Raw genomic sequence first — 15889 nt, 5'->3', positions numbered from 1 at the left:
AGAAAGCTGCTCCTCTGGGAATGCAGGGCAGCAGAAAGCTGCTCCTCTGGCAATGCAGTGGGCAAAGGCTGCTGTGGTGTCCCAAACCTCAGATTGTATCCAGGTAGGAATGCTTGGCTCCTCCCCTGGGCGGAGCATCTCCCAATGGGATGATGGAATTTTATCAGCCATGCAGGGACACTCAGTGGCCATGAACAGAAGATAATTAATAATTAATGACCCATGAACAGATCTCCTGGAGGGAGGATTGGTGTGGAAGAGATAAAGAAAACTGCCCAATGAACAGAAGATAACTGCCCCACCTCTAACAAAAGTAGAATACACACCCCGAGCCTAAGACAGACTTCTACCTCACCAAGGCCTTTTGCAGCATCACAGCTCCAAAACTCAGCTTTTTTTGTCTTTAGCTGGAGGTTTTTGTGTGGATCAGTTCAACTCAAAAGGCATCTTCAGTTCCAGTCAAAGCCGTTCCTTAGAAACAAATCTTGCTTTGTTTATGCTACAAAGCAATTGTGTAGGGGCTTACAAAGCAATCAGGACAAGTGGAATTAAAACCTCTGGCTCGTTGTTTTAATTGAAACCCTGTGATTATCTCAGCAGATGTAAGTGGGGTGCAGGAGTTCCTCACATGAGGGGTGGAGGGAGGCAAGGAGCTGGCCCCAATGGACATAGCCCATCATCGAGAGCACCACAGGAGACTGTCTAGAGCAAAGCTCAAAGTGCAGCAGCAATTCTAAAAACCCTAAAAGATCCCCAAGATAACTTGAAGCAAGACCATGAGAAGCAATGTAGGTGAGTATTCTAAGGAAACTTTGGAATTTTTGGGTTTTTTTGGTAGTTCTGCCCTGCGGCAGCGAAATTCTAAGACAAAATATTTGAGGCAACATTAAAAAAGCAGACAGAAGATCAGGCATCTTCAACATTTTATGGTGCTGAAGTAGAAAAGTAAACAGTTCAGGAGTTCATGCCTTGGTGGAAGGTAGACAGTGCACCCAAACATGGACTTTTAGATAAGAGAACAATGAAAAAACTTTCCTGACCTCAGTTTAGGAGTTTGTATCCAGCCAGCATGTGAGGCACTGCATTTTAATGGGGAAAAAACCCACCATTTTGTGCTGCTGTGATTCAGATGGAGCATTAGTCATAACTGGGAGTAATGTATTTTGACATAATCAAACAATAGAACTCCAGTTCTCTGTTGGAAAATCTGCAGCACCATTCCTGCCCTGGATGGTGGTGGAGGAGCGAAGCGGAGCTGCCTGAGGTGGAGCCAGGCCTCTCCAGCACAACATCAAATCAAATGCTCTCATCCTTCTAGATTTTCCTGATCAAAATACAAGGTTACACCATGTCAACAACCAGCAGATGGGGAAAAGGAACGTCCTGGGAAGCTCAGAGAACACGCTTGGAAACGGAGCTATAAATACCAGGCTAATTCCATAGCTTTAAGATTTCTCCAAAGCTTTTTTAAATCCCTCCAGAAAAGGCTGAAGAGATCCCTAATCTGAAGTGGCCCAGTTGAAGGAAATGTGTGTGGTTTTATTTTTAAATGAAGTTACATCTACAGTGTAGTGTTGGGCATCTTAGTGAGTCACTGTACAATATTTGTTGGATCAAAATAAGGATTTTAAACACATTTTCATTCTTACCAGGACTTTTTTCTTCAGAGGAAATGTGGAATTCTGTCTGATCCCCTCTGAACTGATGTGTGCAGCATTCCCTCAGAATCAGTGATGGTCACAACTCATTTGGAATCCCTTTATTGAGATCTGTCCCTGATTAGGGAGAACTAATCACAAGAGCTCCCAAAAATTCCTTGGTGGAATTTTATGTCAATCTCTTCTTCCCTGTGAGGGTGGCGAGGCCCTGGCACAGAATTCCCAAAGAAGTTGTGGATTCCTCATCTCTGGAAGTGTCCAGGATAGTGAAAGGTGTCCCTGCCCATGGGTCCCTCCAACCATTCTGGGATTCTCCTTCCATTGGAATCTCTTCATTCCTTAAAAGTATCCCAGATTTTCTTGGTGTGTCTTTGCTTTTGGTGACATCAAAGGCAGGAGGTGTTTTGCAATATTAGACCTACCCCTATAATTAAAAAAAATAATATTCTAAAAATAATATTAAAAATTAAAATATTTATTCCTTATTTATTTTAAAATAAATGTTAATGTTCATTCATTAAATTTTAAGAAATAAATGTCATTTAAATTGGTATTAGCCAGAGGAATGCAAAGCAGAGCAAGCAGCCCGTGCCAGATTTAGAAATCAGGGCTCTTAAAGAACAGCTGAAAGGGTTGGGTTTGTTTATTGTAGGAAAAAAGGGAACACTGTAGGATGGGCAGAAAAAAGAGATAAGAGGGTTTTATCAAAGCAGTGGTGGGGGTTGCTCTGTAGATTAAAAAAAACCTCAACATCTAAAAAGCAAGTTCAGGTTGCACCATGTAATTTAGGAGAGATGGAAAGAGAAAACAAGCCAAGGGTTTTTTTGTTTAACCTCCTATCTGACTGCAAATATGGATGGAAAACTGGGATATTTTACCTATCACTGTCAGGAAACTTTAAAAAACACACAAGGAAGGAGCTTCCAGAGAAAATGTCAGGAATTTTGACCTTCCCCACTGGCCATGGGCTGAGCATTTTGCTCTCCCTCTTCATTCACATCCTCAGTTTAATTGTCACCTTAATTTTGGGATTCAATGTGTCTCATTTCCCTGCAAACCTTTTCCAGCCATGACAGCACCTTTCAGTTGAAGGTGTGCAGTAAAAATGAACCAAAGGACTTTTGTTTTCTTAAATAAAATGCTTTGAAAAGCTTTTGTTTCAGACAGAGGGAAATTTGGTTTCAGCAGCCTTTGGAAGTTGGAGTCCAGGAGCTGCTGCAGAGGAGCGTGAGAAATAAATACCTGCAGCACCAAAGTTAAATATGTTGGGATGAAGAGCTGTCTGAGTGCTTCTTTGCCCACATTTCCCCAATAATTCACTTTTTGGAGCAGAACATCCTCAATATCTGTGTTAGGCAATTTCAGAGCTGGTTTTGGGGCCCTGTCAGAGAATGAAGAACTGTTTGAGTTGTGAGTTGGGATATAGATTGTCCTTCAGCTGGGATGAGGCAGTGCCTTTTCCAGGCTCTTATCTTTTTTGGAGCTTTGTTCTCAACTCTTGGATGTGCTGCATCCTTAAAGGCCACGTGGTTTTAATTTTTGGGTGCCTTACTCTCATTTTTCTTTTCCCTGCTTTGATGAGCTGGTGGAATTCTCATACTCCTGACTGTGATTCACCCTTTTGTTTAGCTCCTTCTGAAGAGAACCAGACTTTTTCTGCCTGCTTTGGGGGCATTCCTCATGCAGGAAAATCAGATTTTTCAGAGCAAAGCCAGGGATTCCTGGCAGGGCAGAGCTGAGCATCACCAGCAGGTACCACCTTACTGAGCATTAAAAAGAAATGTATCATGTGTGGATAAATAACATAAATAAATACACATATAAAATATATGTATATATAAAAGAAATGTATCATGTTTGGATAAATAACATAAATCAATATACATATAAAATATATGTATATATAAAATAAAGGTATCATGTTTGGATAAATAACATAAATCAATATACATATAAAGTATATGTACATATAAAATAAAGGTATCATGTTTGGATATATATAAAATATATGTATATATAAAATAAATGTATCATGTTTGGATAAATAACATAAATAAATATACATATAAAATATATGTATATATAAAATAAATGTATCATGTTTGGCAAATCCCCTCCAAGGAATGTTTCTGCTCTGAAGCAGGGAATGTTTTATCCTAAAATCAGCTGGTTCATTTCCCAGCAGCCAAGCTCCACTCCTCACTTGATTGGCCAAGGAAATTTATCCTTATTAAGGTGATGGTGTGAACACATCTGATCATTTTTATGTAAAAATTCATCCCCAAAATACACAGACACCAACTTTGAGGCACTTTGCTCCTTTTAGTGGGCTAAAAATACCTTGGCTTGCTTAAAAAGTAAATCTGACTGAAGGGCTTGGGGCAGCCAGACACTCCTGAAGCACAAAATTTTATTTAAAAGTAGGCAACAATTTTGATCATTTGTGTTGCCAGAATTCAGATTAAATGGAGTAAGGCTGGTATTGTAAAAAGAAATCATCCACTGGCAGTTTCTTAAATATTAGATTCTTTTTTCCACGCTGTGATGTTTGATAGAAATGAAATGTGAACAAAACAAGAAGTGGAAATAGTTACTCCATCATTTATCCTAAGAAACCTTTCTAAGTGTTTATAAATATGAAGAAATAATTAAAGAGTCATTTAATATTGGAATCTTAATGCCCTTAGTGGGGTGTGTTGCTCACTATTGCTTATTTTTTGTTTTAACTGATTCTTTTCCAGCTTGGAGTGAACAAGATGAACAGAGCCACCTTCAATCTAATCCTTAGTGAGGAAAAAGGTCAGGATTTTGTCATTTTCATCTCAATCCCCTTGTCCTGCTCTTAATTAATACATTAAAAATCACTTTCTGTGGGCCTTACTGCTTGCAAAGGTTTTAAATACCAAAAAAAAGGTGATGTTTTGATGGCAGGGTGAGCAAGAATATTTTTAAATCAAATGGAAGAATTCAGGAAAGAGCTGACTCAGAGCAGTGTGAGTAGAAAAAGGGGCTGGAGAAGGAAAGGTCATGTATACAAATCTTCATCAAGATTGATTTAAAAATTATTAAACTCATAACTAATAAATCTCTGCTACAGCAAGAAGGAAACATTTGGCATTTAAAAGAATTAAAATCACTTTAAAAAAAAAAAAATCCTTGAACTTTTGCGTCCTTTTTTATTTTTTTCTTAGAAAACAGAGAAAACTCTCTCAAATAAAATAGTGAGGCCAAATTCTCCAAATACTTCTACATTCAATTAGTAAGTAATTATCTGCTAATGGAGAGATTAATCAGATTTTCAGGGTCCAGAGGCAGTCCAGACTCTCCAATATTATTCCATTTATGCCAAATCAGGCAGGAGGGTTTGCACTGAGGTGTCTCAAGAGCTGATTTTTATTGTTGCCATATATTTTTTAATACCTTAAGTGTGTTTTCATCAGGGAATTCGCTGAGCAGAGCTACGTAATTCAATAAACAGTTGAAAAAGGGGCACTTGGAGAAAAAATTCCAAGGGTCTAAAAATAGTACAGTCACATGATTACTACTTTGGCACCAAAGCATAATTTATGGGTTTAATTTGCAATCTTGCTACAGTTCTGACATTCTCCCGCACAGGAACTCGGGCTGAATAATTCAAATTATTGAAATATTGCTCCATCCTCAACTTCAGGTGTCTGATACAAAGGAGGTTGATATTGTTTCTTGAGACCTCTGCATTGAAAATATGGGAGGATGGGTTTCATTTTTGCCATTTATTGCTTCAATTTTTGGCCTCAGAATTAATGGAGATTTGGGGCTATTCAAAAATTGTTATTCCAGTGCTTGGAGCCTTTTCCCAGATTTCCAGGAGTCTTGATTTTTTTTAATCTAATTGAATTTTCATGGTCATTTTTTGAAAGAGTTCTGTTCAAATGTATTTTTTCCTTTTGAATTCAGTCTTTATTTTCCCAAATTTCCATTTCCCTGGTAACCTCTTGAGTCAATAGTGTACAGCAGAGCTGAACACTTACAAATAGTTATTTCCTCCTCAATTTCTGCATCAGTTTATTAAATATTTTCTGAACATTCTCTATCAAAAATTCCTGAAATTCCTATAATCTTCATTATAAAAGCATTGCAAAACTATGCTGAATAATATCAGCTTTTTGCAAGGCTGAAACTTGACAATTGAAAGAAAATCCTTCATTTCTTTATCCAAATTCCCCTAAAGTAAAGTGGATGTGAAGTTTCTCCATTCTCATTAACATATTCCTGATAATATTCCATTTAATGATATTCCCTAGGAAAGGTTGGGATAACAGTGACATCATTCTTAGCTGATTTCTGGTGTACACCAAATATTAACTTTAATTTTGACACAATCTGAGTGTTGCCATCGTGCTGACACAAAATAGGTCTGGGTCACATGCACAGTTCTGATCTATTCCCCTTGGAAAGAAAAAATTCCAGGTGGTGAAAAGCCTGAAGAGCATCCTGGCTGTCCTTCCATGGGGTAGACTTAATGAACATGTTATTAAATTATAAATAAATATTAATAAATCCATAGTGAACAGCCAGGGGTGAGCGTTAAAAACAAAATCCTTTTATTTCCTGCTTTTTTTTGGGCTTTTTTTTTGTGCAAAGCCTTTCAGAGGTCTCTGTATCTTTATCCAGTCTTTCATTGGAAGTGACAGCCTCAGTTGCTCCCAGCTTTGGGAATTGCACAGAAAAATGGATTAAAAGAAGATTTTAGTGAGGAGATTTTAGGGATTGGTGCTGTCCATGAAGGAATCCTGCTCCTTCCCAGCTCAGCCCATTGTCCATTGCCTTGGATGACTTTACTGGCACAATTAAATCCCCAAAATTCAAGATACTCTGATTTTTCCCTGGTGGGAAGGTATCAGATTTCTGTCTGATTACTGATATCAGATTTCTGTCTGATTACTGATATTGGATTTCTGATTACTGATATCAGATTTCTATCTGATCACTGATATCAGATTTCTATCTGATTGCTAATATCAGATTTCTGATTACTGATATCAGATTTCTGTCTGATTACTGATATCAGATTTCTATCTGATTGCTGATATCAGATTTATGATTGCTGATATCAGATTTCTGATTACTGATACCAGATTTCTATCTGATTGCTGATATCAGATTTCTGATTACTGATACCAGATTTCTATCTGATTACTGATATCAGATTTATATCTGATCACTGATATCAGATTTATATCTGATTACTGATATCAGATTTCTGATTGCTGATATCAGATTTCTATCTGATTTCTGTTATCAGATTTCTGTCTGATTGCTGATATCAGATTTATATCTGATCACTTAACAGCACCCTGATCCAAAATGCCCCAAGGGATTTATGTGACGTGTTCCTAAAGATCTCCTGGATTCCATGCAGATAAATCAGATTTTCTCTATGAAAATCATTTTCCTGTTGTTTTATAGTGTAGGGCTGAAGTGGCTGCTTTGGAGGCTTGGGAAAATGAATTTCCCACCCCTGTGCTGGGAGCTGGGGAATATCCAGGGGGCTCCTGGCTCTGGAGAACAGGGCCAGGAATTCCAGGGGCCCGGAATCCTTGTGGATTTTTTGTTATTTGTGGATATTTCTGGAGTTTGTTGTTTATGAATTCACCCAGATGGCTGCCAGGGAATCATCCAGGTTGGAAAAGGCCTCCAAAGCTGAGCCCAGCCTGTGGCCAGTCCCCACCTTGTCACCAGCCCAGAGCACTGAGTGCCACATCCAGCTGATCCTTGGGCACTTCCAGGGAATTATTTTATAGAGGGGTTAAATTCCAATCCTAAAAAAACTCCACAGCATCAAGTGTGGTATAAAATAAGAGACTATAAACCTTGTTATAGATAAAAACCTGCTTTAAAAGTTAGAAATAATATCAGAGCTGGTTGGGCTGTGAAGTGAGCTGGCACTGGGGCAGTTTAAAATGCTCATTTTAATGAAGTCATTCAGTGCAGAGCAATTCTCTGGTTGTGGTGAAACATCCTTAATACTCTGTATTTCCAAGTGAGATGGTGTTGGAGATATACCACAAGTATATCATGTTTATCATGAGTAAACCATGAGTAAATCCTGTGTAGGGCTGTACCCTGGCCCTGGACACCAGCCTAAGGAAAAGAATCCTGAAGGATTCAAGGTTTCCTTCTTACTTCAGGCACTTTTGTTTGTTGACTCACTGGCCTAAAAATAGTCTTTCATAAAGTATTCACCACTGATCTAATTAGTCAGGAGAATGCTGCTTTTCAAACTGGGAAAGCATTCCCAAAAAATGATGCAGCATTTGTATCTAATTAGATGATTCAGGAGAATCCTGGCTAATTGCTTTGATAGACTTAAACAGATTAATAATGTGCAAGTGGTAACGAAATAAAAACTCCTTTTCACTGAGTGCTTTGAAAGTGATGCTTTTTAAGAAGCTAAAATTCCTTATTAGTTCTGAAACCCCAGGACTGTGATTTGAGAGCATTTCTCATTTTGGAGGTTTTTCAGTGCTAGAAAGGAAAAATCTCAAAAATGAGATTGTAATTTGTGTCTCTGAGCAGTGCTTGGTGTTTTTTCTAAATGTCTACATAGCTTTATATCCAAAATGTGGCCATTCCATAGGTGGGGACTGGGATTTGTGCCTCAGAGAGCCAGGCAGGGATTGTGGAGCTCCTTTGTGATCCATGCAATGGTTGGGCACTTCAAATTCATGTAAGAAAAAAGCAATGGAGCACCAAAAGTATTTGGAGGACAAGGGAGAGATTTAGATTATATTTCAAGATATATTCAATATATTGGTTACTCAGAGGGTTGGAGCAACCTGGGATGGTGGAAGGTGTCCCTGGGGGTGGCACAAAATGGGCTTTAAGATCTTTCCAACCCAAACCATTCCATGATTTGCAATATCAGCCTGTCAAAATTTGTCTTAATTGGCCCAACATCCACTTACTAATAAAATAAATATTATCAGTATCATGTGTAACAGATTGGAATCCAGACAATTAATATCTAATTTAAATTTCTTTTTACATCCTGTCGAGTTTTCTGTTTTTCCCACTTGACTCAAAAATTGTTAAAGTAAATATTAGCAGCTGAGTGTGCAAAGAGGCTGCCTGAAATCCAACATTTCAAAAAAAGGGAGAGAGTCCCATTAAAAATTGAAACCACACTTGCAGCAGATGAAAATGAAGGAGAAATTTTCCGTGTGGGGAAGGGGACGAGGGGGCTAAAGGGGGAAGGAATTCTGTGTAGTTTTGCATAGTTGGACAGTGAAATCTTTTGAAGGATATCCTGATGAAACTGGACTGCAGAACAAATCTAAACATGATGTGCTGGCACGGGGCAGAAAGCAGTCGCTGCTTTGGATGTGGGAAGTTGTGGTGAGATAACAGGGCTTGTCTGGAGCTGCCAGGAGATTACTGAGGAGAGGGATTTATTCCATGGCTGATGGAAATCAGCCCTTTGGATTCCTTCCAGTGTCCAGGATCCTTTGGGTTTGGTCCAAAACCCAACTCCTTTGCATCCCAGTCCAAAATACTTCAGAGAGTGCTGGGATGGGGAAGGGGCAAGTGGTGCACTAGGAGGTGGGGTGGCTCTGCAGTCACTGAATCCCAGATCCCTGAGGCTGGAAAAGCCCTCCAGGGCCATGGAATCCAAGCTGTGCCCATCCCCACCCTGTCCCCAGCCCAGAGCCCTGAGTGCCACCTCCAGAATTCCTGGGGCACCTCCAGGGATGGGCACTGCAAACCTCCCTGGGCAGCTCCAATCCCTGAGCCCCCTTTCCATGGGGAAATGCCTGCTGTGCCCACCCTGAGCTGCCCTGGGCCAGCCTGAGGCCGTTCCCTCTGCTCCTGTTGTTGTAAATCTCTGCTCCAGTAGAGCTTTGAGTCGTGTGGTGTTATTAAATTAATTAAATAACACCCAGGGACTTCCCATGTGTGGCTTATGATGGAATTTCAGCATGGAAATTCTGGCCTGCTTTTGATGAAACCTCATCTGCTCCCTCCTTAGTCAGGATAAAACCACTCAAACCCCCAAATTTCTGAACTGAAAACCTGAGCAAGCCCTGAACTGCTGCCAAGAGCTCTCCAAATCCTATTGCTGTGTGGCAGCCCGAGAGATGAAAGGGTGGATTGTGACATGACAAGGTGTCCATGGGACATCCCGGGTGACCTTGGTGGGGCAGGAGCTCAGCAGGCCCCTGTCCCTTCCCCACCCTGGGCTGGCCAAGGATTGCATCCCTTGGGATGCTTGGGGATGTGGATCAGATCCCTGCAGAGCAGGGCCAGCCCACTCCAGCAGCCTCCATCCTGCAGAAAAACTGGAATCACACTCATTGAGGTTGGGAAAAGCCTCCAAAGATGGGAATAAATCACACAGACTGCATTTTCTGCATGGTGGAAAAGCCCATTCTTCATTCACATAACTCCTTTTTATACAGTTCTACTGACCTCAGGTGGGGCTCCAATTGCTCAGGTGCTTTACTGCCAATTTCTTTATTGGCAATTAACAAGTTGTTACTCTGTACTGATTGGTCACTCAAACTCCTGATGCAGGAAAAGTTGTTTGTGAGAGATAGTTTTCATTTTTCTATCTAAGGTGTAAAAGCAGTTTCTACAGGTGTAAGTTGATTTTAACCCAGGAATAAGCAAAACCAGTTTATATACAGGTGTAAGTTGATTTTAACCCAGGAATAAACAGAAACAGTTTATATACAGGTGTAAGTTGTTTTTCACCTAGCAATAAACAAAAGCATTTTATACAGGTGTAAGTTGTTTTTGACCCAGCAATAATCAAAACCAGTTTATATACAGGTGTAAGTTGATTTTCACCCAGGAATAAACAGAAACAGTTTATATACAGGTGTAAGTTGGTTTTGACCCATCAATAATCAAAACCAGTATATATACAGGTGTAAGTTGGTTTTGACCCATCAATAATCAAAACCAGTTGATATACGGGTGTAAGTTGTTTTTTTTACCCAGCAATAAGCAAAACTAATTTATATACAGGTGTAAGTTGATTTTCACATAGGAATAAGCAACACTAGTTGATGTACAGGTGTAAGTTGATTTTCACCCAGCAATAGATGGTTGTGTTAAGGACCTGCTCACACCAGGATTGCTTTCACCTGGGAACCTGCAGAGTGCCAGCTTGCCCTCGAAGCAATGACAGGCCAGCTCCTGATAGAGCAGAGCAGGTTTGATTTTATAAAGCTTTTCTTTATGTTTTTTCTACCTTCCTGCAACATCCAACTTTCCAACCTTTGGCCAATTTAGATTCCAGCCCCTCAGTGGAGGGGGTCTGGCCGACCAGCTCCTTATATCCAGAGCCTGCTTGGAAATGCCCTGGTGAGGGTGTGTTTTTTTTTTATTTTTGGAGCATTTGGAACTTTACATTTCTAAGCAGTACTTCTAAAGGGAATGTTCTGCATGAGGGTACTTAAGGGAATATTTTCCAGGACTATATTTATGCCTCTGTAGTCTTCCTTTAGTGGTCTTGAAGGAAGGAGCTGTTATTACTGTTAAATATAGATGTAATGTGGTGTTATTGCAGAAATGTCTTTATGTTCCATTTCTGACTTTAAAAAAACCCCTTTTCTTATTAAAATCAGTCAGGTCTATAACATTTATTATGTTTTAACATGTTGGCATAATGTTAGTGTTGGGAATAAGGCAGGATTGACACCTGATTCCAAATAAACTCTCCTAATGATGTTGCTACAGCAGTCATGCATGCCATCCTATATTTGAATTTAGGATTGTTGCCTTTTTCTGGTGTATTTACTATTTAAATCCCATATTCCACATTTGTCTCACCTTAATAAAATGTCCAGTCTCAAGTGTTAAGTCTCACCTGGTCAGCTCGAAAAAACTATCTTGGGGGGAATGACTCAACTCCTGTCATGAGAGAGAATCTCTGAGGGGAATTATTCCTGAGGATATTCAGATTGTTTCAAAGGTATTCAGAGATCAGTCACCACTGCTGGCTTTTCCCTTTTTATTACCCAATTTTTTGGTGGGATGATTATTTTAATTCAGTCGAAATGCAGGAGGTTTGCATTTTTATGGATATTACCAAAGCCTAGAAGCAGCTTCCTTCACATGAAATTCATTCAGTTTTCTAGACAATTTTTAAAGGGCATTAATTTAGTCATCTGCTGATGGTTGTGAACAGAAGCATATGTGAAAATATTCAGTGAAAAGATGCATCCCTTAATTCACCCAAACTCCACATCAACTATTTAACAGCACTTGCACTCTTGTAGCTTTTAAGATGTAGCTCAATTACATCCACGTATAAATAGAAAATGCTGGCAGGATTCTGTTTGCTCTGAGCCTTGTTTTGATGGTTCCACTGACATTTAAAACTTTGATTTGAAGCTGTGGAAATGGCTGCAGCTGTAAACATCTCCCTGAGTTACTGCACCAGGCTGGAAGGCTGGAGGGGAGAGCTCACGTGTTTCCCACATCTTTATCTTTCAGGCTGTTTGATTGGAGCCAAGGAGTCAGCAAAGAACCTCAAGAAGACAACTTGGATCATGACCAGAAGATAAAAAGAAAACAAAAAGAATGTGGCATATAAAGGGTGTAATACCTGGAGGTATTGGATCTGACTCATGTTTATAAAAATGAGACGAGCTTTCACAAAACACAAGTTATCTTAGACAGTCATCAAGCTTGGAGCCATCATGCTGTTGAACTAGAAATTCTCCTTTTCCCCGTTCTCCTTTCTGACAGGTAACAAAGGATTGGTGAATTATGATTTTCCCAAGTTGGAAGCACTAATTTTTATCTATATAGTTCATCCTTATGAATATATAAGGAGTTAAACATTGCATATTTAATGTGGATTATAATGGGAAAGTGACTCATTAACCAAAATGGCCACTTTTAAGGACTTGGTTTCAAACTGAGCTGGAGCCTCCCGATGCACTTTGTAGGATTTGGGGGAAGCTGTGCTGCAGGGCCTGCTTTGGGAGGCCAGGATGACATGTAGTAAAAGGATATCACCTTCCTGTTGATATCTCTGAAGACTCATAACCAGAAACAGGAAAATGAATGGTGGGAAGGAGTGTGACGGAGGGGACACGGATGGAGGGCCACCAGCAGTGCAAGTTCCCGTTGGTTGGCAGCGGAGGGTGGACCAAAGTGGAGTTCTCTACATCAGGTAAGGTCACCCCAGGGGCTGGGCTGGGGTTTGGTGCAGTTTGGCCGGGATGTGCAGGGAGTTCCTGGCTCAGCTCCTTCCTTCTGCTCAAAAACGTCAAGGAGTTGTTCCTCAAGCGCAAGATGGTCTCGGGAGCTGAAGGAGGGGAGATGTAGGTGGGATTTTGGGAAGGGTGGGGAGGGGCAGGGATGGGATTCCCAGAGCAGCTGGGGCTGCCCCTGGATCCCTGGAAGAGTTCCAGGCCAGGCTGGGCAGGGCTTGGAGCACCCTGGGACGGTGGGAGGTGTTCCTGGGCAGGGATTGGAGCTGGATGAGCTTCAGATCCCTTCCAACCCAAACCATTCCATGGTTTTGTGATTCTTTTCCAAGTAAATTTGGGCTGGGCTGGGATTCCCAGAGCAGCTGGGGCTGCCCCTGGATCCCTGAAGTGTCCCAGGCCAGGTTGGACACTGGGGCTTGGAGCACCCTGGGATGGTGGGAGGTGTTCCTGAGCAGGGATTGGAGCTGGATGAGCTTCAGATCCCTTCCAACCCAAACCATTCCATGATTTTGTGATTCTTTTCCAAGTAAATTTAAGTCATGTGACCACTCATAGCTCCAAACCCATTTTTATGCTTGTGAAGGTTCTGTGTTCACTGTCCCTGATGTTCTCCAACTTTTATGGATACCTCACATTTCTCATGTGGGTAAAAAAACCCAAGAACATAGACCTAAATCCAAAGTTTTAGTTACTTTATTTATTTTCTTAGTTTATTGGATTTCTTTTTTTTTGCTTTGCCCTGGAATGGTCACAAAGAAATGCATTGAAATTGCTATGAAATAAATGTGTTCAGACAAAGAGAACCTAAATTAAATATTATTGGAAAAAACTATCAAAGTTAGCTTTATAAAATGTGGGGACATTGGGTTTGCAGCACACAAATTTGTGATTATCACTCAGTTATTTGCTTACATTTCTTCCACTGTTCTGTGATTAAAATAACCACTTCTCCCAACATTTTGTGTATTACCAATACAAAAGTCTTTAATGAGCCAGAGCACACTCCAATTTTACACTGAGCTACCATGAAGGATGAGAAGCACTGCAGGATTTCTTGTTTGTGTTCTCCATGAGCAGAATCAACCTCAGCCCATGGCACAGAAAAACCACCCTGCCCTTGGATTTCTCATTGCAGCTCTAATTCCCTGGGCCTCTGCCTCACTTACAGGTCAATGGGAAAGAAAAAGTTGTGGATTGGGGTTTTTTCCCCAATAATCTCTATATCCAGACATCAGGAAAATAATGCTGTGATGTTTTTGTGTACCTGGTGATCCCACTCAGCTTTTGAACTCCGTTTTCCACAGCCCTAAAAAGTTTTACACAACAGCTTTGGGGAAGCTCATGTTATACCTGCCCTTTTCCCAAGTTTTCCAATGAATTTTTTTATTTCTTGGTGAATTTTCTGGTGCTTATATTTACCTGATGACCTCACTCAGCTTTTGAATTTCATTTTCCACAGCCCTAAAAAGTTTTACACAACAGCTTTGGGGAAGCTCATGTCATTCCTGCCTTGTTCCCAAGCTTTCCCAAGTGATTTTGTTATTACTTGGTGAATTTTCTGGTGCTTTTATTTACCTGATGACCCCACTCAGCTTTTTTATTTGGTTTTCCACAGCCGTAGAAAGTTCTACACAACAGCTTTGGGGAAGCTCATGTTATACCTGCCCTTTTCCCAAGTTTTCCAATGAATTTTTTTATTTCTTGGTGAATTTTCTGGTGCTTATATTTACCTGATGACCTCACTCAGCTTTTGAATTTCATTTTCCACAACCCTAAAAAGTTCTACACAACAGCTTTAATGAAGCTCTTTACTGCCCTCTCCCCAAGTTTTCCAATGTATTTTTTTATTCTTTGAATTCCATGATTTTATGGCAGCTTCTTATAATTTTCTGAATAGTGAATTTTCTGGTAGTTTATGTACCTGATGATCCCACTCAGCTTTTGAACTTCATTTTCCACAACCCTAAAAAGTTCTACACAACAGCTTTGGGGAAGCTCATGTTATACCTGCCCTCTTCCCAAGTTTTCCAATGAATTTTTTTATTTCTTGGTGAATTTTCTGGTACTTTTATTTACCTGATGATCCCACTCAGCTTTTGAATTTCATTTTCCACAACCCTAAAAAGTTCTACACAACAGCTTTAATGAAGCTCTTTACTGCCCTCTTCCCAAGTTTTCCAATGTATTTTTTTTATTCCTTGGTGAATTTTCTGGTCACTTTCTCAGAGTTTCTGATGACTGAAAGTGCAAGGCCCAGAGCAGGAGGTGCTGGTTGGAAAGGTGTAAGTGCAATAATCCAATCTCCTGCCTGCCATGGAGCATCCCCAGGGCTCTGAGGGCAGCTGAATGCTCCTGGATTGAGTTTCCACAAGCTCCTCTCTGCCCTGCCAGCGTGCACAGCCTTCCTGGAGGCAAGGAAAGGTCAAACAATATTGACTCCACAGCTATCCCCGGGAAAAATTAGTGGATATATTAAGATCTGACATGATTCAAGTGGAATAGATGATCCCAGCTGAATAAAGACTCTCTGTTTGCGACTCCTTGGAAAGCACAGATGCTTTCCTGTCAGCTGTCAGCAGTTGCTTTGGATTAAATCAAGATTAAATCCATTCATTAACTGGTTTTCATTACCTGGTAGAAGCACTGAGTTGACTCTCAGGGCTTTTCTTAGCAAAACAGAGCTGCTAAGTGGGGCCTAAACCATCCCTGCAAGTGTCCAGGGCCAGGCTGGACGGGGCTTGGAGCAGCCTGGGATGGTGGGAGGTGATTCCAGGGCTGGAATCAGCTGAGCTTCAGCTCCTTCCCAGCCCAAAGCAGTCTGGAATTCCGAGATGTTGTGGCAGTTTGTTACAGAGCCAGCTGTGGGTTATCCTTTGTGTTACAGAAGTGTCAGTGACTTTGTGCACACACAAGAAAGAGACTTTGCGGTTACAACTGTGCCCTGGATCAAGGCAAAAACAGGGGAAATGGCCCTTTTTTAAATTTAGCTGGGTTTTGTGGATAAATAGCCCTGCCTGTGTGTGC

At 40.6% G+C, this 15889-nt stretch overlaps 1 protein-coding gene across 1 annotated transcript in view; it reads left to right on the top strand.

Moving 5' to 3' along the window:
• MBD5 (methyl-CpG binding domain protein 5) overlaps positions 1-15889 on the top strand; it is a 122889-nt gene that overhangs the window by 72580 nt on the left and 34420 nt on the right. The window contains 2 exon segments of the mRNA XM_031057181.1: positions 4400-4457; positions 12141-12825. Of these exon segments, the coding sequence (XP_030913041.1) occupies positions 12713-12825 (113 nt within the window). The 5' untranslated portion in view covers positions 4400-4457; positions 12141-12712.

Source organism: Geospiza fortis, unplaced genomic scaffold (genome assembly GCF_000277835.1).
Source record: "Geospiza fortis unplaced genomic scaffold, GeoFor_1.0 scaffold112, whole genome shotgun sequence".
Classification (NCBI taxonomy): Eukaryota; Metazoa; Chordata; class Aves; order Passeriformes; family Thraupidae; genus Geospiza; species Geospiza fortis.
The sequence above is the reverse complement of the archived record's forward strand: the minus strand, read 5'-3'. Positions and strand labels throughout refer to the sequence as shown.